Source organism: Neoarius graeffei, chromosome 21 (assembly GCF_027579695.1).
Source record: "Neoarius graeffei isolate fNeoGra1 chromosome 21, fNeoGra1.pri, whole genome shotgun sequence".
Lineage (NCBI taxonomy): Eukaryota > Metazoa > Chordata > Actinopteri > Siluriformes > Ariidae > Neoarius > Neoarius graeffei.
Genome location: NC_083589.1, coordinates 57493162 through 57519407, shown reverse-complemented (window position 1 = coordinate 57519407; position 26246 = coordinate 57493162). Strand labels below are relative to the sequence as shown.

At 43.0% G+C, this 26246-nt stretch overlaps 1 protein-coding gene across 1 annotated transcript in view; it reads right to left on the bottom strand.

Annotated features, from left to right (window-relative positions):
• Positions 1–26246, bottom strand: part of ttll12 (tubulin tyrosine ligase-like family, member 12) — a 93551-nt gene that overhangs the window by 12250 nt on the left and 55055 nt on the right. The window contains exons 8-10 of the mRNA XM_060903406.1: positions 25354–25551; positions 24349–24460; positions 14095–14246 (exon numbers count right to left, since the gene is read on the bottom strand). Coding sequence (XP_060759389.1) covers positions 14095–14246; positions 24349–24460; positions 25354–25551 — 462 coding nt within the window. The remainder of the gene's footprint in view (positions 1–14094; positions 14247–24348; positions 24461–25353; positions 25552–26246) is intronic.

Below are 26246 nucleotides of genomic sequence, written 5' to 3'. Positions count from 1 at the left end.
AGTCGAAACGCGAGCCGTGTCGGGCTGAAGTGAGCTGAAGCAAGCTGAAGTGAGCTGAAAAAGGGTAGTGGAAAAGGGCCATTAGACACAGACAACCATTCACACTCACATTCACACCTACGGTCAATTTAGAGTCACCAGTTAACCTAACCTGCATGTCTTTGGACTGTGGGGGAAACCGGAGCACCCGGAGGAAACCCACGCGGACACGGGGAGAACATGCAAACTCCGCACAGAAAGGTCCTCGCCGGCCATGGAGCTCGAACCCGGACCTTCTTGCTGTGAGGCGACACAGCAAGACAAGCACCAGTAATTTTAAACTCGAAACTATAAAGGACCACGAAAAGTCAAATGCACACATCGGTACTATAACATCAAAACCAGCAAAGATGGCTGGTTCACTACAGGACAGCATTGCTTTCAAGTCCCTGGCTGTCATGAAGTCGGCTGAGCTGGAGAGGATGGAGCTGCGGTTTCGAAATGTTCACGCTATTGGAAAGAAGTTGATCCCACCCCAGCTATCAACTTATGGCCTGCTGGAAGCCTCAGGTCATGAAGACCATTTTTCATGGACCATTCAGACTCATCTGATGATGAATGTAATGAGGACATTTAATGTCTCTCTCGACACATGTTCTCACACACACTCTTAATAGATAATATACATAATACTTGATAATATACACATAATGCTTGCATTGAAAAACATTTGATGTTTTGATATGATAAATGTTTTGAATTGGACTTTTAATATTAGAATCAGTTCAGTTGTACTGAATGTTATTTATTTTTCATATTATATGATATTTCATATTGTAAGGGGCTTGAATTTGAGTTCAATAAACAGAATACTCCGTTTATATTTTTGTCTGAATTGGTTGCACGTTTTCATATAGGGAGCGACCTTAACAGCACTGAATACTTGAGTGCTACTGGAGAGATACGTTATACGCTGCCATTCATAATTAAATCTAGATCTTCCGAACTTTAACGTATCATGGTGAAGAAAAAAAAAAAAAACTGCGATTTCCTGGCAACAAAATTGTGGCTAGTGAAAAGGCTGAATGGCTAGTGACTCGGGAAAACCACTAGCCACAGTGGCCGGTGAGCAAAAAAGTTAATATAAAACACACTTGTCTTGATACCACGTTCACGTTTTAAAAACACACTTAACACATTGATCATATCCATAGACCATGCGAGATAAACTGAGTGATAGGATTTGATCTGCCTGTACTGAAAGCGGTCGACTTGAAAAAGTATGATCTAGAAATGTAATCCTCTGCCATCCAAGAGATTGTCTCATGGATTTGGTAGCAACAGTCACGGACGCAGACACAGCTGCTCATCATGGGATTGATGAAGCCAAATTATCAACATATGGCAAGGTAACATGATGCTTCATCACCTACTGACATCACTGGTTTAGACTACACTACTTGATGAAAGAAGAGAGAGAGAGAGACATTATGTACCATTACATCACCCATCAGGATCATAGTCTTATGGGGCTTTTCCACTACCAACGCGGCTGAGTTGGGCTGAGTCGTGCGGTGCTGAGTTGGGCTGAGTCGAGTTGAGTGGGGCTGTTGGGGTTGCATTTCGACTACAACCGCGCTGAACCGTGCTGGCTGGAAGTGGGTGGACACATTGGGTGGAGTTAGCGAAAGTGGGTGGACGTCACGTGATGTCGTTAGGCGGCGCAAACAGTGACATCAGTGACCTTTTAAGCAGTAGTCTAACGACCCAGATAGTAAACAATAAACATGGAGGACATGGAGTCGTTAGTGTTGCTGGTCTTGGTGCTGTGGCTTGTTGTCACCGACAACGCCAACAGATACTGGCAAGTGTATAGATGAGGCGAGGCACATAAGGCTTCGTAATTCTTCTTCTTCCCGGTTTACGGTGTTTACAGATCCCAGCGTGCTCGGCGTGTGTGGGCATGTGAGGACACTCCTCCTCACCAATCAGTGCACAGGGGAGTGTCTCCTCACGCCCCTAGCCCCACTCGGCTCGATTGGGCTCACTTCAGCCCCACTCCAAAACCGTGCGAGTTTTGGGTGCTGAGTAGGGCTGAAGTGAGCTGAGTCATGCTGCTCTGAGGTAGTCGAAACGCGAGCCGTGTTGGGCTGAAGTGAGCTGAAAAAAGGGTCGTGGAAAAGGCCCAATAGAAAAGAAAAAAGACTTTACTGGTCAATAAGCAGAGAGCAGAATGTGTGACTCAAGATAAAATCTCAAGGACTCGACTAATCAAAACAAGTAGCAATCAGAACAGGCTGTTCCAGCTCCAAAACACATTTCGATCACTGAGAATACTTTTGCATTGCTTTCATACAAAATACTTTGGCTGGTGACAACTTCTTCCAAAATTCGTTAATACCTCCGTCAATATTAACCCCAGCAAAACTCTGTACGACAATTTTTGCAGACGCTTAGGTACTCCGTTCAAAACGGTCAACTTGAAGTTGAAAAGTGAACAAAATCAATTCAGATGGAAAACATGCTGCATTTCAACAAATGAAACTACTGTAAAAGCACACGCTACTGTCAGATTATCCTGATGCTAGCTGAAAGTTAATTCGGTTTATTTGCAGCCTTGTTACCATGTGTACAAATGTGGCTATGTTTACAGTACGTTTCATATTTGCGCACGTGAAGCTCAAAACTCAGAGGATGGATAAGCTGTTCCAGCTAAATATCTACCCAGGTGTTGTTTGTGCCCCGTTCCCTCCCACCGACCCCAAGATAAACTGTGAGCTACTGCTCAGCTACGTATCCCCCCCCCACTCTCGCTTATCAGAATGCAAGCAATCAAAGGAATAGGACACTTCTTATGAATGTTGACTTCAACAAATAATGAACCCTGAAACAAGTACAGAGCAGTGTCTCTCCCCAGGGATTTCAAATAGCATCCTGGTAAACTGTCATTTTGAAATAGCATTTTGCTTCTTGAAATGGTGTCAAAAAGCCACCCTGTGCGTTTCGTAAATACAACCCCGATTCCAAAAAAGTTGGGACAAAGTACAAATTGTAAATAAAAACGGAATGCCAATGATGTGGAAGTTTCAAAATTCCATATTTTATTCAGAATAGAACATAGATGACATATCAAATGTTTAAACTGAGAAAATGTATCATTTAAAGAGAAAAATTAGGTGATTTTAAATTTCATGACAACAACACATCTCAAAAAAGTTGGGACAAGGCCATGTTTCCCACTGTGAGACATCCCCTTTTCTCTTTACAACAGTCTGTAAACGTCTGGGGACTGAGGAGACAAGTTGCTCAAGTTTAGGGATAGGAATGTTAACCCATTCTTGTCTAATGTAGGATTCTAGTTGCTAAACTGTCTTAGGTCTTTTTTGTCGCATCTTCCGTTTTATGATGCACCAAATGTTTTCTATGGGTGAAGGATCTGGACTGCAGGCTGGCCAGTTCAGTACCCGGACCCTTCTTCTACGCAGCCATGATGCTGTAATTGATGCAGTATGTGGTTTGGCATTGTCATGTTGGAAAATGCAAGGTCTTCCCTGAAAGAGACGTCGTCTGGATGGGAGCATATGTTGCTCTAGAACCTGGATATACCTTTCAGCACTGATGCTGCCTTTCCAGATGTGTAAGCTGCCCATGCCACACGCACTAAGACCCCGTCCACACGTAGCCGGGTATCTGCTAAATCGAAGATATTTTTCTACGTTTTGGCCTGTCATCCACATGAAAACACATCAAAAACGAATATTTAAAAAAACTCCGGGCAAAGTGAAGATTTTTGAAAACTCCGTGTATGCCTTTTCGTGTAGACAGAGATAACCGGAGGTTTGCGTTTTAGAACGTCACAATCTGCGCCAAAAAAATGACAACAAATCTGCCCTGACGTCAAACGTGCGACCTTTGTTTACTGCAGAAGCCAGATTAAGCATGGACTTAAGCTAGCCGCACACCACGGAGATCCACGCGGTACCGAACCGACCCATTTCAGAGCCGACTCCCGACAGGGCACGCACATATCCCCCGACTGTTTACGACTGCAGTCGCGATTGAAGCGACACGTGACAATAGCTTTGTGATTGGCTATTGGATATAGTTACTGTTAAATCCAACACTTGAAGATGCTACAGGCTGAATTACAAATGACACAACACGGAATATGTAGCGCACTATCTAGGCTGCATGAGCTATTATTCCCAACCTTAAATAGTGCACTTATATAGGGGAGTTAAAGCGATTTGGAATTCAGCCACACAACTTGAGCAGAGTGGCTTTCCAGCCCACTGTGTCTATGGATAAAGCTTCAGTCTATGGAATTACAGTATATACCTGCATTAGGTGCTACCAACACGTATTTCTCGCGCTAGAAATTGTGTTTAATGATGTCACGTGTTATATGCGAAAGATATGATTGGCTATTGCTAGCGACTCTCGCCGATCAGTCTGGCTCCCGATTAGTTTTTCGAATCGGCTGTGAGATGAGTCGGTACCATCGAAAACTAGTCTTTACGCCTGACTCGCGACTTCAGTTGGCTCGGGACGCTGAAAATCGGCGTAGTGTGCGGCTAGCTAAAGAGTAATGGATCAGAGTAGTGCCTTGAAAGCGTTAATTATTGTGCAGGTGCTATTTACATGTTTAATTTTAGAAGCCCAACTACTGCTCCAAGAGCACAGGCGATGTGATTAGGGGGTAGGATTTGGGGAAATAACCATCTACAGGTTGGGAATGCTTATGAATGTGATTGAAAACGCAGATGTTCGGTTATGTGTGGAAGGGATTTTTTTCGAAGACAAGGTGGTGTGGATAAAACATTTTTATAAACGGAGGGGGGGAAAATGTTCGGTTTTAAAAATACCCGGCTACGTGTGTACATGGCATAATGCAACCCCATACCATCAGAGATGCAGGCTTCTGAACTGAGCGCCGATAACAACTTGGGTCATCCTTCTCCTCTTTAGTCCGAATGGCACGGCGTCCCTGATTTCCATAAAGAACTTCAAATTTTGATTCGTCTGACCACAGAACAGTTTTCCAGAGAAGACGTCTGCGCTTCTGGATCATGTTTAGATACGGTTTCTTCTTTGAACTATAGAGTTTTAGCTGGCAACGGCAGATGGCACGGTGAATTGTGTTCACAGATAATGTTCTCTGGAAATATTCCTGAGCCCATTTTGTGATTTACAATACAGAAGCATGCCTGTATGTGATGCAGTGCCGTCTAAGGGCCCGAAGATCACGGGCACCCAGTATGGTTTTCCGGCCTTGACGCTTACGCACAGATTATTCCGGATTCTCTGAATCTTTTGATGATGATATGCACTGTAGATGATATGTTCAAACTCTTTGCAATTTTACACTGTCGAACTCCTTTCTGATATTGCTCCACTATTTGTCGGCGCAGAATTAGGGGGATTGGTGATCCTCTTCCCATCTTTACTTCTGAGAGCCGCTGCCACTCCAAGATGCTCTTTTTATACCCAGTCATGTTAATGACCTATTGCCAATTGACCTAATGAGTTGCAATTTGGTCCTCCAGCTGTTCCTTTTTTGTACCTTTAACTTTTCCAGCCTCTTATTGCCCCTGTCCCAACTTTTTTGAGATGTGTTGCTGGCATGAAATTTCAAATGAGCCAATATTTGGCATGAAATTTCAAAATGTCTCACTTTCGACATTTGATATGTTGTCTACGTTCTATTGTGAATACAATATCAGTTTGAGATTTGTAAATTATTGCATTCCGTTTTTATTTACAATTTGTACTTTGTCCCAACTTTTTTGGAATCGGGGTTGTACATTCAGTCGCTAAACAGGAAGTTGATACGCGACAGACCTGAAAATGGTATACACGGTATAGAACCCAAAGTGGCTAGGATTTGTGGGCGCTGAGAAAAAGGGCGTTTTGGACAGATGGCGGTAAGCCAGTATAACACCCCCCCGGAGCAGGGGTATAAAAAGCAGCCATCTTTGGACTGCCATTTGCTTTCCTTACATAGTAGCGTATGGGAGTAAAACAGATGCAGCAAGAGGGAGAGGAAGACTGCATCCACGTAGAAGAGCTCGTACAGTTGTTTCTGATGAACTCCGAGCCACAATAGTTGACCATGTGGTAAATCATGATCCGTGCTTGAGGGATGCAGGTCTGAGGGTTCAACCAAACTTGCCTTCATCTACAGTGAGGATTTTTCATTCAAACCAACAGCAGTACTCTGACTGAAGGCATTTGATTGAGGTGTATACACACATACTGATTTGACAGCGCCTCTGGCTCATTACTGTAGGACGCAGCAGTTACCTCCCACAGGGGGGAAGGGAAAAGATTTACGCCTCAACAGGAGGATGCGATGGTTGGTCATTGCTAAGAACTGCAGCAGGCTCAACATAATCTCAGACAATGACATTTTCCAAACACTGAGAACGTTAGCACTACAACCATTACAAGAATGCTGCAGAAACATCAGGTCAGGATGAAACAGTTGTACAAGGTCCCATACGTCCACGGGGAGTCTGAACCATGCAACACACAAACCGGCATTTTCTTTTGAACCATTGTGCACAATACAATACGCCACGCCTTTTGCGTGTCTCTAATTTACTGAAGAGTCTCATGGAGCTTGAAGCCAGTGAAAATGAACACGTTCATCTTTGCGGACGAGGCCAGTTTCAACTTAGCAAAAAGACACCGCGGCAGAAAGATGTAATTGGGAAGAGGGAAACTAGAGATGATCTAAACTAGAGGGAGGACAACATGTGTGCAGCGATATCTAATGATGGACTGCAGCTGCAGAAGGCCGTCATTGGCCCATACAATACAGCACTCCTTGTTTTTCCTTGATTAACTGTATGAAAAGACTGTCAGCAGATAAGCAGAATATACCAGCATTTGGGAGAACGTGGTCTTTCATCACTCACTCCTGACAGGTCACAGTGTGGTTTACAGCCCATCCCAGGATGAGGTCATTATCCCTGCCAGCATACTCCCCTTTCCTGAGGATTTTTTTTTTCTGCCTGGAGATGGAAAGTTTATGATCACCACCACAACCAGATGTCCCTTTTAGATGCAATAACTGCTGGATGTATACAACGGTGGAGGACATCCAGGGCTGGATAAGGCACTCCAACAGATTTTTTTTCTTCAGGTGTTTGACAGGAAAAAGCATTCGGTGCGATGGCCAAAGACAGAGGACAAGATGGATTAGACCAGGCCAAGAGGATACTTCTGAGACGCGGATGGACAAATCCCCACCACCTTTTGGCTGCCCCCGATTAGGGGTCACCACAGCAGATCTTTAGTCTCCATTGCTCCCTGACTTCCGCATCCTTCTCTACCACACCTGTGACTTTCATGTCCTCTCTCACCACATCCATGTATCTCCTCTTTGGCCTTCCTCGTTTTCGTGTGCCTGGCAGCTCCATCCTCAACATTCTCCTTCCAACATGCTCTGCATCTCTTCTCAGGATGTGCCCATACCATCTCAGTCTCATCTCTCTTAGCTTCATTCCCAAGCTCTCCACATGTGCTGTCCCTCTGATGTGCTCGTTCCTTATCCTGTCCAACCTCCCATCGCAAACCTTATCATCCTCAACTCCACCTCCAACTTTGCCTCCTGTCTCTTCGTTAAGGGTACGGTCTCCAATCCGTACATCACAGCTGGTCTCACTACTGTCTGATACATCTTACCTTTCACTTTTGCTGGGACTTTCCGATCACAAATGACTCCCGAAATCCTTCTCCAACTGCTCCACCCTGCCTGCACTCTCTTTCTCACCTCACCATCGCAGCCCCCATTTTCCTGCACAGCTGACCCCAGGTACTTGAATTCAACGCGGATGGACAATACATGTGCAAATTACTGTATACAGTGAAAGCTTGCTATTTGGCACTGAATGTAGTGCATTTCAGTAACTAATGTATTTTTCTTTTACAGTATATTGCACATATAGCTGAAGGTCATATTTACCGCATTTCTTTGCTATTACGTCAATCCTGAGATCAAGATGCTGACCTCTTCTGCTCCTCAGACCTGCCTGATACCCTGCTCCTGGAGAGGACGACCCCATATGGACAGTCGAAAGTCGCACTTGGAAGACGCTTACAGGAACGCTTTTATGGCTGAGGACTACAGTTGACTTGCTAACTTTAGGACTGCAGTTGTCATGAACAGTTTTGCACTCAAGTTTCCATCAAATGAACAGTTTATAACGTCAACAAAACCGACTTCATGTTAAAACTGTTCAAGTGTTATAATCACGTTATCCAGGGATGAGAATGAGAAATTGTATTTTCAGCTGAAAATTTAATCGGGGGTCTGGGGGCCATTGGCCCCTGGAAGCTAATGAGTTTTATACATTTTAGACCACTAGAAATGGTCTCAGATTGCTCAGTTGAATAATATTTTCAGTCCAAAGAAGCTTGAGTTTTGGACACTAATAAACAAAAATAGTCTCAATAATGCTCAGCTAAAAAGAATTTTTAACTTCATGCTAGAATGAAAGGAATGATGAATATAAATTAAACACAAAGACAGAATATTTGACATAATCCTGTAAATGTTTGTTACTTTATTAAAGAATGCAGTTACCTCTTTTGCAGTGAACTTGTCTCAACAGAAACACAATTTCCCTGTTGAACAGTTCTCTCAGCTCCCTTTCTTCCCTTCTGAAGCATGTTCAATCAAAGCAATGCACCCGCGAGAGCCATAATTAATAATGTCATTGCAGTAGATACATTGGGCTTTGCCGGGAGCGTCACATTTTCCAATGAAATCGGACAATTTCTCAACTACGTCTTCAGTGGTTTTGCCGATTTTTATCTTCAAAGTTACAGTTCTCTCTAACCAGTCCCAACGGAATGTATTCTTCACGTCTTTATCCATCACCTGAATAAGCGATTCGTTTTCTTTTGTGATAATTTTCACCATTTTGAAGCTATTATTCGCCGTTACGTCCTCAATCTCCGGCCTCGTGGAGCGCCATGTTGAATGAGTAAGAAAGCGAAATGCGAAGAACCAATCAGAACGAAGCTTACATGTGACATTTTGGCCTTTCCTATCTATCTATGCTCGTTTACCATTGGTCAAATCGCGATATTTCTCTCTCAACGGCCAATCAAATACAGTGTACGTTCTGAACTGCCGATGTAAACAGAGCCTTGTTCCCGATGGTTGACCGGGTCAACACATACCTAACCCCCCCCTTAAATATTTTCTCCTCGGATTTAGACGATTCACAAAAATGACTCCTGGGTTGATAAAATCCGCGGAATTCCGTGGAAAATTCCCATCCCTGGTTATCTGTTATCACCCAGGTGAGGATGGGTTCCCTTTTGAATCCGGTTCCTCTCGAGGTTTCTTCAGGTCATCAGAGGGAGATTTTCCTTGCCACCATCGCCACAGGCTTACTCACAGGGATAAAATTACCTCATATTTTAAGGTCACTAAAATTCTGTAAAGCTGCTTTGCGACAATGTCTATTGTTACCGTAAACGCGCTATAAAAATAAACTTTATTACAATACTTACTGTAAGAGGTGTCGCACTTGTTTTGCAACACAACACTAAAGATATAGGATACAATATATGCATTTTGCAGTGCTTCAAGTTGTTTGCGCCGTTTTGTTCACTGTACTTTGAGGGACAAGGTAGTCAGAGAGAGAGAGAGAGAGAGAGTGTGCATGCATGCATGCGTTATAGTTATGGCCGCATGAGTCACTTTTGGGTCAAGTATGAAGTGTTTGGTGGTTTTAGTGCATTTTGCACTAAAAGTTACGAATTTGCATCTGAGCACATCCGTTAAAGCACAACGTGTGAAGAGTTTTGAAAAAGCGGACATGGTATCGAGACAAACGTGAAAACGACTGCAAAAAAGTCATAAAAGCCTATTTTTCTGCAACTCCTTGGCTTTGATTCTTTTTCTGGAGAGTTTCCATGACATCTGCAAGTTCACTAGGACCTCTCTGTGAATGTAAGGAATGTGTGCACGCGCACACGTACGTATGCAAGGACAACAATAGACAGAGTAAAGAAAGCAGGATATTCTTAGGAGATGAGAAGTAGCAGAACACCAATAACACATGTATTAACTCGTGAGAAAGTACAGGATGGCTTGGAAGGGCGAGTGCGCCGGGGAATAAAGTACAAAGTCACTTGACGTTGTTGACTCCTAATTACATATGAAATCATACGCCAGACATCCTTCCGTTATGATATCGTTAATTAACATTCAACACAAAAACAAGATGTAAGCGAACAGTATAAAGGAATGCTGTAGAAGGCAGACTGTCAAAATTTGGTGGTGTCCTGTAGCTGTATAAAATTTCTCCTTGTTTGGGAATAAAGTTTCACTGAACAATCCGTCCCAGACTCATTCCATGGAATTGTGTCTGCAGACAGACAGAACCGGTTCCTGACTCCGTGCACAGTACGCACATCTGCTCTCCTCAGTAAGGGCCTCTGCATGCTCTTGCGACAAGGCTTTCGCAGATAGCTTTTCGCAGACAGTTGTAATTTATCGAAAGTGTTCTTTCCAAATCATACAGGAGCTGCAGATATACTTTGCACTTATGTAACGCGTTACCTAAACGTGACTCAGATTTGTTTGCGTCACTTTAAAAGCTATACTTTGAGGAGATCCACATCACATACACTACCGTTCAAAAGTTTGGGGTCACTTTGAAATGTCCTTATTTTTGAAAGAAAAGCACTGTTCTTTTCAATGAAGATCACTTTAAACTAATCAGAAATCCACTCTATACATTGCTAATGTGCTAAATGACTATTCTAGCTGCAAATGTCTGGTTTTTGGTGCAATATCTCCATAGGTGTATAGAGGCCCATTTCCAGCAACTCTCACTCCAGTGTTCTAATGGTACAATGTGTTTGCTCATTGCCTCAGAAGGCTAATGGATGATTAGAAAACCCTTGTACAATCATGTTAGCACAGCTGAAAACAGTTGAGCTCTTTAGAGAAGCTATAAAACTGACCTTCCTTTGAGCAGATTGAGTTTCTGGAGCATCACATTTGTGGGGTCGATTAAATGCTCAAAATGGCCAGAAAAATGTCTCGACTATATTTTCTATTCATTTTACAACTTATGGTGGGAAATAAAAGTGTGACTTTTCATGGAAAACACAAAATTGTCTGGGTGACCCCAAACTTTTGAACGTTAGTGTACACGTTAGCAGAAACTCACGATCATGGAAAAGGTTTCACTTTTGACATTGGAAACAACTGGATGGCAAAAACTGATCAAATGTGATTCTGATGATTGGAGATTGAAGTCCGGTTAATCAATCACACACGGGTGATCATCGAGTCAGGAATAAAACACTTAGGGATGTGCCGTTCTAGGAAAATAATGAAATGACAGTTGAGTGAACTTACTTCCTGAAGTTGATCATTTTCCCAACATCACCACGTTTTCTTCATTGCGCAACACATCATGCACCGTTTGCCAGCAATTAAATTTTTTTATTTAACGAAAAGGGGGCAACATTGTTATCCATTTATAGTCATGTTTAAGATTGTAGAACGTCTGTGAAACAAGTCAATTGAAAAGAAGATTGGAGATAAAGGGCCCGTTTACACGAGGACGCTGTCGGGTAAAAACGACTAAATATTTTATCGGAAGTGCCTTTCATCTACACGGGGACGGCGTTTCCGAGGCTGAAAAACGGAAAAAATTGAAAATGCCTTCCAGAGTGGATAAGTTAAAAACAGCCCCCGTTGCATATCCGTCTAAACTACCCAATACGCGAAACTCTGCTCGGATCTGCTCACGTCGGGTACGCGTTTACGTCATACATGTGTCATATACTGTACATGCCAGCCCGGGAAGTAAGAAAGTAAGTAAAAAAGTAAGAGCATGTCTGATTACATCGATCCAACGGACCTTCAAGCTGCTCTGGCAGCTTTAATAAACGTCCAGGAGTCCTTCGAACATCTATACCGAATCTGCACATATACCGTTAATGAACAGAGGCAGGTATGCAATTACCTTTATGAATTTTTGGATACACCGATTTGTCGGAGGAAGTTTTTCTTAACCTCACGGGTAGCCATAGCCAGAGTAGTCAAAGTTTTCGTGGCGCAGATGTGCAGATCAGACAAGACGGAAGACGTTGCGCATGCATGCAGACATAGCGGAGGTCTTTCACAGCCCCACCTAGCTGCCTGGCATGCACATCCAATTGAATTCCACACATTTATGCGTCACCGTATAGACGCAGATTTCCTCCTTGAAAACGGTCGTGTAGACGCGGAAAAAAGTGAGAACGAAAACCAGGGCTTTGAACCGGTTCAAGGAACGAAAACGAAAACCGGGAACTTTTTCTATTTCACATGGAACAGAAACGAAACCAGAAACTTTATTATTTTTTATGTTCCGGAACAGAAACGCTTATTAAAAATAATGGTAACCGGTTAATACCGGTTTTTATTTCGTTCCTCAAAGTTTCCGTAGCCTACAAATAAAAAAGCCATTCTTCTCCTGTGCAAGTTTCTATGACCCGCTGGGGTTCACTTCCTGTGTGACGTTCGCTGACTGAATGGAGAGAGCGGGAAGGTGGACTACTATCACGTCTCCATTACTGAGTGTCTGAGCAAAGAAGAGCCTGAACGATGCAACCTCCCTATTGGCTGTTTGTAAAAATGTATCAGTTGTTGCCCTTCCCACGGGAATCATCGCGGACTCGAGAGACGAGACCTGACGAGTTAGTTCGTTGGTAGCAGAACAAAACGTCTGGACACAAATCGGGTTTTCAGAAAAGGAAAGAAAATAAACGGAGGGTCGAAAATACAAAAAAGGAGGCAGAAAATGCAAAACGAGTTTTAAGGTAGGACAAATGGTTACTTTTCTGAGGCAGCCCGCCGTGGCTGCAGGCTTTCAGTTGTGTCATTGAATGGTTACTTTTCTGAGGCAGCCCGCCGTGGCTGCCTGCAGGCTTATTTATTATAGCCCATTTAGTTAAAATAGTTGATATAAAATGTTTATACTTATAGTTATGTGATGATTGTCCTGATTTAGACTGGTGTTTTGTTTTTTTGGGGGAGGGGGTTGCGCGATGTTGCACCCGGGTCCAGATTAGGGCAGAACCGGCCCTGGCTACATTTCAGCTGTAGTTTGTTATGTATGTATGTACTTACATAGATGTGTACTTGGTCTTCCAATATGGCACCTAACAAAATCTCGCGGCGCGGTGACGTCATGCGGTAGCCCTCTATAGGGCCTGACTAGCCTTTGGTAACACACTAAATGAATTATCTTTCATTTTTGGCACTTTTTCTGTTTGTGTAGATGGGAAGACATACTGAGAATCCAAATCGCCAACATTTGAAATAATAATTGTTTTGAATTATTTCTTGTCTTATTTAATGAAGGTTGTAATAGAATTAGCCTACATTTGGCTTAAGCTGGATGAGACAGAGACATAACTTTATAGCCATTTGTTAAACCGCTGACAGGGAACGTAATTAACCGTTCCGGGAACGAAATGTTTTTGTTCTAACCGGTTCGGGAACGTCTATTTAATGGTGGAACCCAAAACCGGAAACGTTAAAATTCCGTTTCTGTTCGGAACGAACCAATAGGAAAAAAATTCTGGTTCAAAGCCCTGACGAAAACGGACTTTTGCGTTTTTGTTTCAGACCGTCCCCGTGTAAAGTGGGCCAAAGATTAATTTTACTCATCGGTTATAAAGTGCAGACAGAGGACCCCTCCACGGAAGGAGAAGAAAAAATTTTACATAAAATGACTCCTTGTAGAAAATCATACAATACAAGTGACTATAGGTTCTTCTTTGTTCAATAGCAACATCTGTGTATTATTTCTAGGCTTGGGTTACGCGAGGTTTCCACCACACCCTGCGGTTATAAAAACAATAAATGTGTCAATGATGGCATTAATATAAATATAAACCAGTTATCTGAATTACAGCCAGAACTACTGTTACAGGAAACTGATCACCAGTTTCTGACCAATCAATCAGAATGCAGAATTTAAGAGCACTGCTGTATAATGTTTATTATTTACTTGTTGGACAGGCTGCATAGAAAAGGTACAGGATGAGATCAAGCAGGCGAGCGTGTGCGCGCGAGGTGGAGTGTGAGACCTGTTGGCGAAACGGAGCCAGAAGACGTTGTAAGTGTAGAGTCTCAGAGGCTGGACCGAGCGAAGCAGCACCATATAACGGATGTCGAACTTCACCAGACCGACCTCTTTTCGGTCGAACAACACAGGGTCCTCCAGGTACTTACAGACCACCTGAGACAGAGAGAGAGAGAGAGAGAGAGAGAGAGAGAGAGAGAGAGAGAATATTCTATTATATACAAACACATTGCCATGGGACAACACAAATCTGTCAGAGACGGCATGTTATTCATTTTTTTATTAATTTGAATCCTGATGGTCTTTAAGGTAGAATGGAAAGTCTTGGGGGACGACTAACTAGGTACAAATCCTTTGAAGGACCTCGAAACCACTGAATCACTTTGCTGATCTTTACACAGTCGGGGGGAGGGGGGGATTCATTTATTTTAGGTATAGCATAATTACAATACATTCATTAGAAAAGGAGCACATTAGAATTTCCTCTGGTTAAACTTTATGAATAGTTTGCAAGCTTGCATAGGAGAGGAGATCTTTCACACAGGGTCATGAAGTAGAACCACTGGTGGGCGAGTGATTTAAAAATACTAGCAGTGGTGCTCAAAGAATTAGTTCAATTACTAGAATGGAATTTACATGCTCACCACAAATCAACTATATGAACAGATAAAAGCGTCCTCCTTGGTCTGAATGCAATGAATGAAAACGAGATTAAACCCCAGAGCAAACTGTTGGCGAATAGAAAGTTGTAGAAGGACTGAGGTAATGTTCTGTCACTCCATCTGATAAATGTTCAGCTCAGTCTGAAGTGATTTCTACCCATGACGGATTTCTAGAGTGGCACAGTACCACTTTCTCATAACGATAATGAAATCTTGACCATCGGCAGATAATTATCTTCATTCCCCCCCCCTAAAAAAAAAAAAAAAAAAACTTTGAGATTTTAAACAGATGCACTTCACTTAAAATACAGCACAATACACATAGCATTAAAGTCTTTCTAAACGTAAATCACATTGATTAGCTATTCATGTTAATCAAAATGATCTTAAAAGTAAACGAAGCTGATTCAAATTAATAAATTGATTTATAGAACCATCTTACTGAAAGGTGGTTATAATAATGATCATCTCATTATAGGGTCGCAGGCAAGCTGGAGCCTATCCCAGCTGACTACGGGCGAAAGGCGGGGTACACCCTGGACAAGTCGCCAGGTCATCACAGGGCTGACACATAGACACAGACAACCATTCACACTCACATTCACACCTACGCTCAATTTAGAGTCACCAGTTAACCTAACCTGCATGTCTTTGGACTGTGGGGGAAACCGGAGCACCCGGAGGAAACCCACGCGGACACGGGGAGAACATGCAAACTCCACACAGAAAGGCCCTCGCCAGCCCCGGGGCTCGAACCCGGACCTTCTTGCTGTGAGGCGACAGCGCTAACCACTACACCACCGTGCCGCCCTATAATAATGATGTTATTTTCAATTTATATAGCGCCTTTCTCAAAACCCAAGGTCGCTTTATAGTTATAGGGAAAAGAAAGAAGGGAGGGGAAAGAAAAAAAAAAAAAAAGTCCACCAAATAAAAGTCAGGACATCATTCCAATGGTGTAGCAGCCACAGTCCCACCAAAAGGCGCACGAAAACAAGTCCCACACCGCCAGCACAGCCGCCACAGTCAGTGCGTTTACATGCACATCCAAATCGAGCTACTGTCGGTAATCGAGCTAAGGGTCCCAGCAGGGGTGCCAGAGAAATCCAATCCTACATGCACACAAGGAAATCGAGCTATTGTGTGAGGTACATTGTGCACCCGAGCCACAGGTGGCGCTACACGCCCCATCGTGTTGGTACACTTCCGGTTGTCGTCATGAAGAAGAGCTATTCAAGAGTATAAACAAAGTTATCAGTTCCGTGTTCACAAGAAGAACGACGACGAGGACAGCAACATCGATATATATATATATATATATATATTTTTTTTTTCATTCAACTCCTTAAGCTGAATGAGCATGAACTATCTCCTCATTGCTCCAGAAGTGCACGTTTCTACTACTGTTGTCATGCCGACCGAGGCTGTTGTGTTTCCCGCTTGTGGTCTCGTCACTTGTCACTTGTGGGAGGGGCAGTGCTGAAGTAAGTAGCTCGACTACGTAGCTCGATAGGGTTTGCATGCACCAAGTAGCTCGGCTACAATCACATAATCTAGGTCGCGTAGCTCGATTACGAGAAATCCAGTTCGGTTCGATTTCAGCCGAGCTAAGGTGTTTCCATGGCATTTAGAACTTCGATTTCAGTCGAGCTACAGCAGAAATTCGATTTTCTCTACGTGCATGTAAACGCACTGAATGCCACCGGGAAACATCACTCGGAACACCACAGCATAGATCCATAAAGCGAGCACAGACGCACTGCCACGCAGAGCGCCGGTATGTCCCAAACCGCCTGCACAGCTGCCACGATGCCACCAGGCAGCATCGCTCAGAACATCACGCCAAGCACTAAAGCACTGGACAACCACGATGTTCAAACGAGCTCACTGCAGTCCATAGCTACAAGCACAGACAGACATCACCCATGGCGAATCAAAGCCTGGAGGGAACAGACGCACAAAACTGGGTCCGGAGCCACACTACACCCGTTATTTGGTGTGGTTATTGCCAAATATTTTCTGCCAAGTTATTCTGAAGCGTGTATTGTTCTTCGCACCTGCATGTGTTATCCTGGTCTGGCCAAAGCCATTTTGAATCGCGTATTGTACACTATGAAGAGCAGGTTGTTCATTCTGCGTTAAGCAGCACATTATTATGTCTTGTATTAGCTCTGCACCTGCAGCCTGTATCAGTCGTTATCTTGTTATGCTGACTTGGCTGCAGTTATTCTGAATCATGTATTGTACACCGTGAATAGCGTGCTGTTCAAGCTGCATCACTTATCATACATTTTGAACATCTTCCTGAATTGCACATTCATGGACTGGAATGCTTGCATCAACCGGGCCAAAATGAGAAGCGTGCGATGTACTGACCAACAGAAAACGTTGCGGTATGGTGAGACGTGTTAAACAATGAGACTACTGCACATAGACTTATTTTGAAATTGTACGATTGACAGACGATGACTCTCAGTAAACTCTTTCACCAACATGGCAACTGTAACACCATCAAATATCAACAATTAACCCTCTGGGGTCTGTGGGTATTTTCTGGCACTCTAATGATTTTGGTACGCTCAGATTTTGCCGTCAATTTCAACAAATCTAAGCAGTATTTTCAAAGTCTTGACACTTTGTCTTCAGCACAAGTTCAGCTACAATAACATCCATGTAGTGTTTAAAGGGGTGTTCACATGGCAACTTTTACTCCGGGGTAGCACCGGGGCTGCCCCGGTAGAGCGTTCACACGGTACAAAGTTATACCGGTGTAGCCCCTGAAAGCTGCTTAAACCGGTGCAAATCTAACCCTGCTCGGGAGGTGGTTTAAGAAATTTACTCCGGAGTAAATGCTAGTTTGCGGGGCAGCACCGATATAAAATGGGACGTCTGAACGCTACAGGGGTAGACTCGCTATGCGTGAGGAGAGTTGATTACATACGGGCATTGCATAATTTGCATCCTGGTATTTTGCGCTTCCAAAATGGCGAATAACAACAACAGAACTGCGTGTCTTCCAGTGTTGCCAGATTGGACGGTTTTAAGTGCATTTTGGTGGATTTGAACATACTTTGGGCTGGAAAACGTCAGCAGTATCTGGCAACACTGGTGTCTTTATCCACGTTGTTTTCCCGGCGCTTGGTGATGCCATGACAACCGGGAAAAAGGAAGTACATTTTCATGCATGCACATATTTCATTTCCGCATTATTACTATCGTATAGCACGGTCGCAAAAACTGCCGTGTGAACGCAAGTGGGGCTGCACCGGTGCTAACACACTTCTCTCTAGTAAGCAGGTTTGTGACGTGTGAACGCTCCACAAAATTTACACCGGTGTAAGATATATCGCAACAAAATACATCGGTGCAGCATCGATGCAAATATGTGCCAAGTGAACACCCCTAAAGTGATTCTGTTCAGACTTGGGAATGGATCAAGCACCAAAAAAAAAATCTGTGCCATTGATTTGGACAATTAACTGGCCATCAACAAGAAAAAAAAAAGAAGTCATATTGTTTTGGGATAAAGGGCTGACAGTGGGAAGGGTATTCAATGAGAAGGGTTTAAAAAAAATTTCCACTCCATTCAATGAGAAGAGTGAAAACCCCTCCTACTGCCAACTCTTAATCCCATCAGGTCAAGTCACAATGGGTTCGCATCACAGTTCAAGATTGAATCGCTGTCCTGAATCATCCAAAGTGCATAAAATCCGTGTGCCAGCTCACAAGTTTTACCTCCAAATAGCCTGAACTTCGACAGATTTTATCCTGTTCACGGTGGTCGTTCCCACCAGGGAAGAAAAACTGAAAGAGTCAAAGTGATCATGCCGTTACCATGCGAATAGTCTTTTATGAACGCGCAAGTGGGCACTCAGCGCTCTGACTCTGGGGACACTGAGTAAGGTGACAAGTTTTATGTTTCATCAAATGTAGGTAATTTAAAAACTAGAACATTTGCCAGTAGGCACATGGGAAAATGTAAAGCTTGTCAATATACTTATCATGGTTGTATGATAAACTCGAAGATCTTTATCTAAATACAGGACCCACTCATTCTGAACCTGTTGAGCTTCGCCGGCAAAGCTCTCGACCCCAGAGGGTCAATTCGAACAAAAAGGCACATCTTTATACGTAAACGTTTCCAAATACAAGAATCTTTTCCTAATCCAATGCCTGTCTTTTCCATTTATTACATGATCATCAGACCAAGTTGGTTCTTTTCCTTTCTCCGCCATCTGATCAATGGCATTTCCTCAGACCACAGCTAATGTAGTGCTGACTGGACAAGATATAGTTTAAGTGAGAAATGGGGTGTCTGAAGTAATGGGAGAAAAACAACCAGAAGACTGGAGCTTAGCCAAGCGCATGTTAAAGAAGAGGTTCCAGATAGTCAAACTCAAATATAATGGAAAAAAAAAAGTGAAAACACCCCACACAAGATCAACTGTAAGCTACCGCTCACTTGCGTATCCCCCCCCAACTCTCGCTTATATCAGAATGCAAGCAATCGAAGGAATAGGACACTTGTTACGAATGTTGACTTCAACAAATAATGAACCCTGAAACAAGTAAAGAGCAGTGTCTCTCCCCAGGGATTTCTACAGAAGAGCGATAGTTCCACTAAGAAATACATATTTTTTTTTAATTTCTGAGAAAAAAAAGTCAGAAATCGAGAAAAAAAGTCAGAAATCTCAAGAAAAAAGTCAGAAATTGAGAAAAAAAAAAATTTGAGAAAAAAAAAAGTCAAATTTGAGAAAAAAGTCGAAATTTGAGAAAAAAGTCGAAATGTGAGAAAAAAAAGTTTTGAGAAAATAAACTCAATTTTCGAGAAAAAAAAGTCACAAATTTAGGCTACCAGGAAGTACCAGGTCATTCAGAGCTGACGGAGACTTGGTCTGCTACTACTGTGTTTAGTGCTGCTGAAACGGACGACTTAATCAAATGTTATTTCGGGATTGGGTTTAATAACAGAGATCCTTGCAGTCTTGGCACAGAATCACAATATTGTGATTTCTATCCGGACTTTGAAGAGGCGGTGTCATGAACTTGGTCTTTTCAGGAGGCGAAATCAGTCGGACATTGACAATGTGATAGCCTTCACATCACCAACCGACTTCCTGTATGTAGTGGATGTTCATTATGTCTAACTATTACAGATATTTTAAGTTCGTTTCTTAGACAAGGATTTTTTTTTTTTAAGCTTGTTACCTCGTTAACAGTTTCGGCGAGAATCTCCCGCCTTCTTCAGAAACAGTCACCAGATGTCGAGTGGTGACGTGCCTTATCAGCCGATGTTGCGTTACGGAGGCGGGAACGTCCCACCCAATTTGACAGGTAGTTCACGCCTCCTGCTGTCAGGTCGCTCCTCCAGGACGGCGCTCCAGGTGTGCGACAGCGTGTACGCTCCCTCATCCCGGTTCATCGTTCTCTGCGCCCGCTTACGTATCTCCACTGCCTCTAAAATCCAACGCTGGAATCTATTTTCTTCAGCGCGAATGACTCTGGCCTCTTCCCAATTCATTATATGATTATGTCGTTTACAGTGGTCTGAAATGGCTGATTTTAGGTTTTCTTGGTTTGCTTTTTCTTTTTCGGATCTTGTGAGTCTTTTCGTTGTTTCTTTTTCACATTCTATTTGGTGTTCTTTCCTTCGAGTATGGAAGCATCTGCCCGTTTCACCAATATAGACTTTATTACATGAACGGCAAGGGATTTCATAGATGACGTTGCATTTATTGTCCAGTTGTATTTTGTCTTTGGGGTGAACTAGCAGCTGTCAGAGGTTCTTGTATGGTTTGACCGGGGTGTTGATGTGGTATTTCCTGTACCCTGGTTGTCACAACTCTGAATTCCATGGCTCTGGTCTCAGCCATTCATGTCTACCGGCCGTGAGTGAGTGTCACTTCCGTATGGAAGCCCGCCTTCTACAGATTTCTGACTTTATTTCTCGAAAGTTCTGACTTTATTTTCTCGAAAATTTCAACTTTTTTCTCGAAACTTTTGACTTTTTTCCTCGAAAATTCTGAGGTTTTTTTTTTCCTCAGAAGTTTCCAAATAAAATATAAAACCCTGGCCCTATTGCTCTGCCGTAGATTTCAAATAGCATCCTGGTAAACTGTCATTTTGAAACAGCATTTTGCTTCTTGAAATAGCGTCAAAATCCACGCTATACGTTTCGTAAACACATTCGGTCGGTAAACAGGAAGTCGATGTGGGACAGACCTGAAAACGGTAAACACGGTATAGAACCCCAAGCTGAAGCTCAGTACCAATTGGCTATGATCTGTGGTTGCTGAGAAAAAGGGTGTTTTGGACAGAGGTAAATAAAGTATACCCCCCCACCCCACAGCAGGGGTATAACCAAAACACATACTGTAGCAGGTGGGAAAATGAGGAAATATAGAACAGAGGTAACCAGGTGAAGGAGGAAATGGTGAAGGACAAAAGGCAATGGAGAAAACATAGTATGTAAAAACTACAGAAGGAGAAAGGGGAACTTTAATTAGTGGGCTGCATTAAGAAATGAAGGACCAAAGCAGGAAGGGTCAACAGTGTATGAAAGGACAGTGGTCAGACCTAATAAAGTCAGTCAGTCATGTCTGGATCAGATTTATACTCCATCAGACTGCACTCATTCTGGCTTCCTTCCTGGAATGAACTCTTGGCTGTGATTTTATCTGCAATAAACTGCTGAGAAGGACTCCAGAGGAGTTATTTGACTTCTTGAATCTCTGCTGTAGTAAATTTAATTCAGTTTAATCTTTTCATTCATTGAGGTTCTGCAAATAATTAACCTGAAGTAGTAAGAGCAACAAGGACTTGACGTGCATATCCTGGACCAATTTCTTTTTTTTTTTTTTAAATATGAAAGTATGTCCCTTTACACACTCATCCAGAAGGGTAATTTTTGCACAAGGCCATCTGTCTACAGCAGAAAAAAATAAAAAAACAAAACGTGTCTGGAAAAATCCCAAGGGAGTCTGGAGCCAGATTCGTGACGTTACCTGCGGAAGCGCCAGCAGGCTGCGCGAGCTTTGCACGGTTTCAGTGCACAGCCTGTGTAGACCAAGCGCTCCCATTTCTCCCTCATTGTCCGGTCTTTTGGGAAACGATGAGTACTAATCCCATCAAGATTGGTGTTGCTCCACCCTCCTACGATACATCTGTTAACCATTTTAATAATTACGCAATAACGTTGAAGAAACTTGCAGAAAACCACCAGGTCGTTTTCTCATAAACAAACCAGTGCTGACGTAGGATTCAGAGGGAGGCGTCCCGCACATATGGTGATGTCACGAAAATCAACGTTTGCCGGGAAATCCAAACGCCAAGATTTTTCAGAGGCGGACCAATTCGCCTCAAATGGCTTGATTTCAACTGAATTTTCCTGGTATTGCGCAAGGTAAAAAAAAATATATATATATATTGCACAAAATGTGACAGATATTTGAGCAAAGTTTAATGTAAAACAGGAGAATTACATTGATCTTGCTCCTGAATTTACCTGCGATATGCACTTTAAAGCATACACGCAGAACCATGGCCTCACTTTCATTTATAAATGCCTTGAGACCTCAAGAATGGCATAGGAATAGTTTTAAACGTGAACAATAAATCTAATATAGTAATTGACGATTATAGTGCTTCATGCTCCGAATTTGTTTTTTTTAACTACATGATGTACAGCGTGGCGGCACGGTGGTGTAGTGGTTAGCGCTGTCGCCTCACAGCAAGAAGGTCCTGGGTTCGAGCCCCGTGGCCGGCGAGGGCCTTTCTGTGCGGAGTTTGCATGTTCTCCCCGTGTCCGCGTGGGTTTCCTCCGGGTGCTCCGGTTTCCCCCACAGTCCAAAGACATGCAGGTTAGGTTAACTGGTGACTCTAAATTGAGCGTAGGTGTGAATGTGAGTGTGAATGGTTGTCTGTGTCTATGTGTCAGCCCTGTGATGACCTGGCGACTTGTCCAGGGTGTACCCCGCCTTTCGCCCGTAGTTAGCTGGGATAGGCTCCAGCTTGCCTGCGACCCTGTAGAAGGATAAAGCGGCTAGAGATAATGAGATGAGATGAGATGATGTACAGCTGGTGCTGGCCTGATCTGTAGTGTGTTTGGCATGGTTTAAAACAGATTTTAGTGTGCGGTGTGCTCTAAAATCTCCATTTTAAATAGCTGAGGTGTTTAAGAGGGATGGGCAGAGCTACACATTATACTGTAGTCAGCCAGCAAGGGCACGAGACCGTAGTGGGCCAACACTGCCATTCAGTTTTTATTTTTTTGGGGAGGGATTTAAAAAAAAAAAAGAATGGGCAACAGGGGCGAGTGCAAAGATTTATAGAAGTAGTGCACGACACAGGTTCAGGACAGACGTGTCAGAATTGGAACAGGGTCACGATCTCAAAAGCTATAGGTAGAGTAGCTGTGCCAAAAAAAAACCCCACACAGGTGAACAGGAATTAATAATAAAACGTTAACTTAAGAACAATAGTGTGCTTGCTCAGCACAAAGAAGCGTTTCGTGCTGGTGGGGTTGAGCAGGCACACTATTACCCTGTCCACACTAGGGATTTTGTACCGATACGAAACTACTTTCGTACCGCAACAGCTGTCCACACTAGCAACTATACCGGTACTGTAGTGGTATAACTGTATCGGTACGAAACCCACAAATGTATGGGTTTCGTACCGGTACAGTAGCGCTTCGCTGTAGTGTGGACAGATGAAGCGGCTCTGTATCGATACAAATATAATGCACATGCGCAAAGTCACACACCTCAATCGATGTCTTCGCTGAATAAAATAGTGAAGAACGGAGATTCGTTTGTTTCTTTCTCAACTGCCTCGCGCGTTTTATACGATTCGACTGAATAAATGACCACCAGAAATACAGGCTGTACACTGACAACAAAAAGCGCACACATGTTGTTTCATCCGTACGGAAGCCGAGAGAGGCCCTTCATATAATCCTTTTTTTTTTATTCACCTTGTTATCCCGAGATAACGACATAATTAACTCAGGATCTCGAGAAAACACCACAACTAATTCGAGATCTCGAGAAAACAAAATTATTTCATGATCTCGAGTAAACAGCTGAGAAATGGTTCATTCAGGTGCGCCGAGAGACTTGTGATATGCTGACTTTGGGGCTATTTCTCATTCTGTATAGACGCAACTTTGGTCATTAGAATGTCTGGAATAATCGATCACCTAATAAGGCAATATTTTGATCAGGGGTTGACACAGGAAGAGATTGCGTTAAGTCTTTTAATAAGGGATAATTTCAAAATTAGTCCGCGGCACCTCCGCAGAAGACTGGCCCGGCTTCGTCTCTACCGATGGAGATACAGTGATCCAGCTGAGATCATGAAATAATTGTTTTCTCGAGATCTCGAAATAACGGATGCCATATACTGTATTCTCGGAAGGAAGTTACTCGGTAACCACGGAAACATTTCGCGCACGCGCATTTCAACTACCGTGAAAGAAAACCGCAAACATTTCTCGCTAGTGTGGACAGATGCACTAAACTGTACCGGTATACTTTGTATCGATACAGTTATACCACTATTGTACCGGTATAAGTGTGAACACAGCATAAAAATACCTTTGGTGTGCTCTCCCTCTGTCGAATGATGTAGTTGAGGTTGCTCGTGATGTGTGTATCCAAACCTCTGGCCAGGTTCCAGGGTTTACAGATCCAGTGATTATCTTCTCCTCTAAGAAACCAACAGTACAAATACACATCACGCATTTGAAGCTGGACTATAACAGCAGGTCAAAGATCATCTTCTACATCAAAATCACTGTTTAATATGCTGTCGAGCTTCAAAGCGTATTTAGATTTCTGTACCTGAGGCCACGATTATCTTTGAGCCAGGCTCCGAGTTACGAAAGCCAATACGTCAAACTGCGTTAGCCAATTTAGAAAGTTAGACCTCTCTCATGCCAATATATCAGAGGCCTGTGACACCAAGGTGCATTAGCCTGCTAGGAATATTTTCTTAAGATCACGGAGAAATTGTGTCATGTTGTATTACTTAGTTTGGATTTACGATGCTCTACTTCGGGTTTCTCGGTCACTCGGCTCTGTTAGTTACACCGATGTACAATTTAGGAGTTCAAATATTTAGAGGATCTTGTGTGCAACGATGATTATGGTTTTCTTTACCACTGATTGTAATAATTGTAGAAGCACTGAACACAGACTCGCTACTGTTTAGCTAAAGTCTGAGGTGTCGTCCATTTCAAACTTAGCAGAGTTAGCCAATGGGAAGCCTGTACTGGGCAGCCAATCAGAAGTCGGTGTTCAAACAACGAAAGGTCCTTTTACAATGGTTTTTAATAAGAGCGGTCATTTTGCTTTGGAGCGGTTCTGGACAGGTGCCTTATGCTGGGATAAGTTGTTTATAAACGACCACATTGTCCGTGAAAAATTCAGCGTGCTTCCAGAACCACTCCGTGCAATAAAAGTGCTTTAAATTAGCACCCTTCATGCAAAATGTATTTTTAGCTATTTTTGATATTCAGACTTCCACTACACCGGTCACTCTGATCCTGATGCGTTAACAAAAGTAGGTTTGCCTCCGTATTAAAGAACCAGATAACTGACCTCTTCTGCCTCTGTAGGTAATGTCTGATAAACTGCGGGAGCTCTGTCTGAAGGCTAAAGGTCGTGGGAAGCCACAGCGGGGCATGTCCTCCTCGCTTGGCTCTCCGTGCCACTGATGCCAGGCAGTCCTTTGTGGTTAAGAGCGTCTCACAGGGGAACTGATTCAGCAGGACGTGAGGTTGCTCCTCACTTAGCGTCCTATTGGCAAACAAATGTGTCATTTATATTTATTTAAAAAGTATATTTGTCTTGACTCCGTCATAATGAACCTTTTCTTCCAATATCACCAACGTATATACAACCCCGATTCCAAAAAAGTTGGGACAAAGTACAAATTGTAAATAAAAACGGAATGCAATAATTTACAAAATCTCAAAAACTGATATTGTATTCACAATAGAATATAGATAACATATCAAATGTCAAAAGTGAGACATTTTGAAATTTCATGCCAGCGACACATCTCAAAAAAGTTGGGACAGGGGCAATAAGAGGCTGGAAAAGTTAAAAGGTACAAAAAAGGAACAGCTGGAGGACCAAATTGCAACTCATTAGGTCAATTGGCAATAAGTCATTAACATGACTGGGTATAGAGATCTTGCAGTCACGTGACCGGAAAGTACACAACCGCCATCTTGTCGGTCAAAAACACAGCTGAATACTGCTGCACTCGTGTACAGAATGGATCAATTTCAACCGATGGACTACACGGCTCATTTTTCTAATGAACAGATAACTAGATATATGTCTAAAATAAACGATCTACAGATTTGTGACCCTTATGGCTTACCGGACGGAGTTTTCGCGACCGTGTCAGTGGATATGGAACTGCCAGAGGTGGAATACCCGGACGTGTATAATTACCTCATTAACTTTCCCTCGCTGTTCAGTGG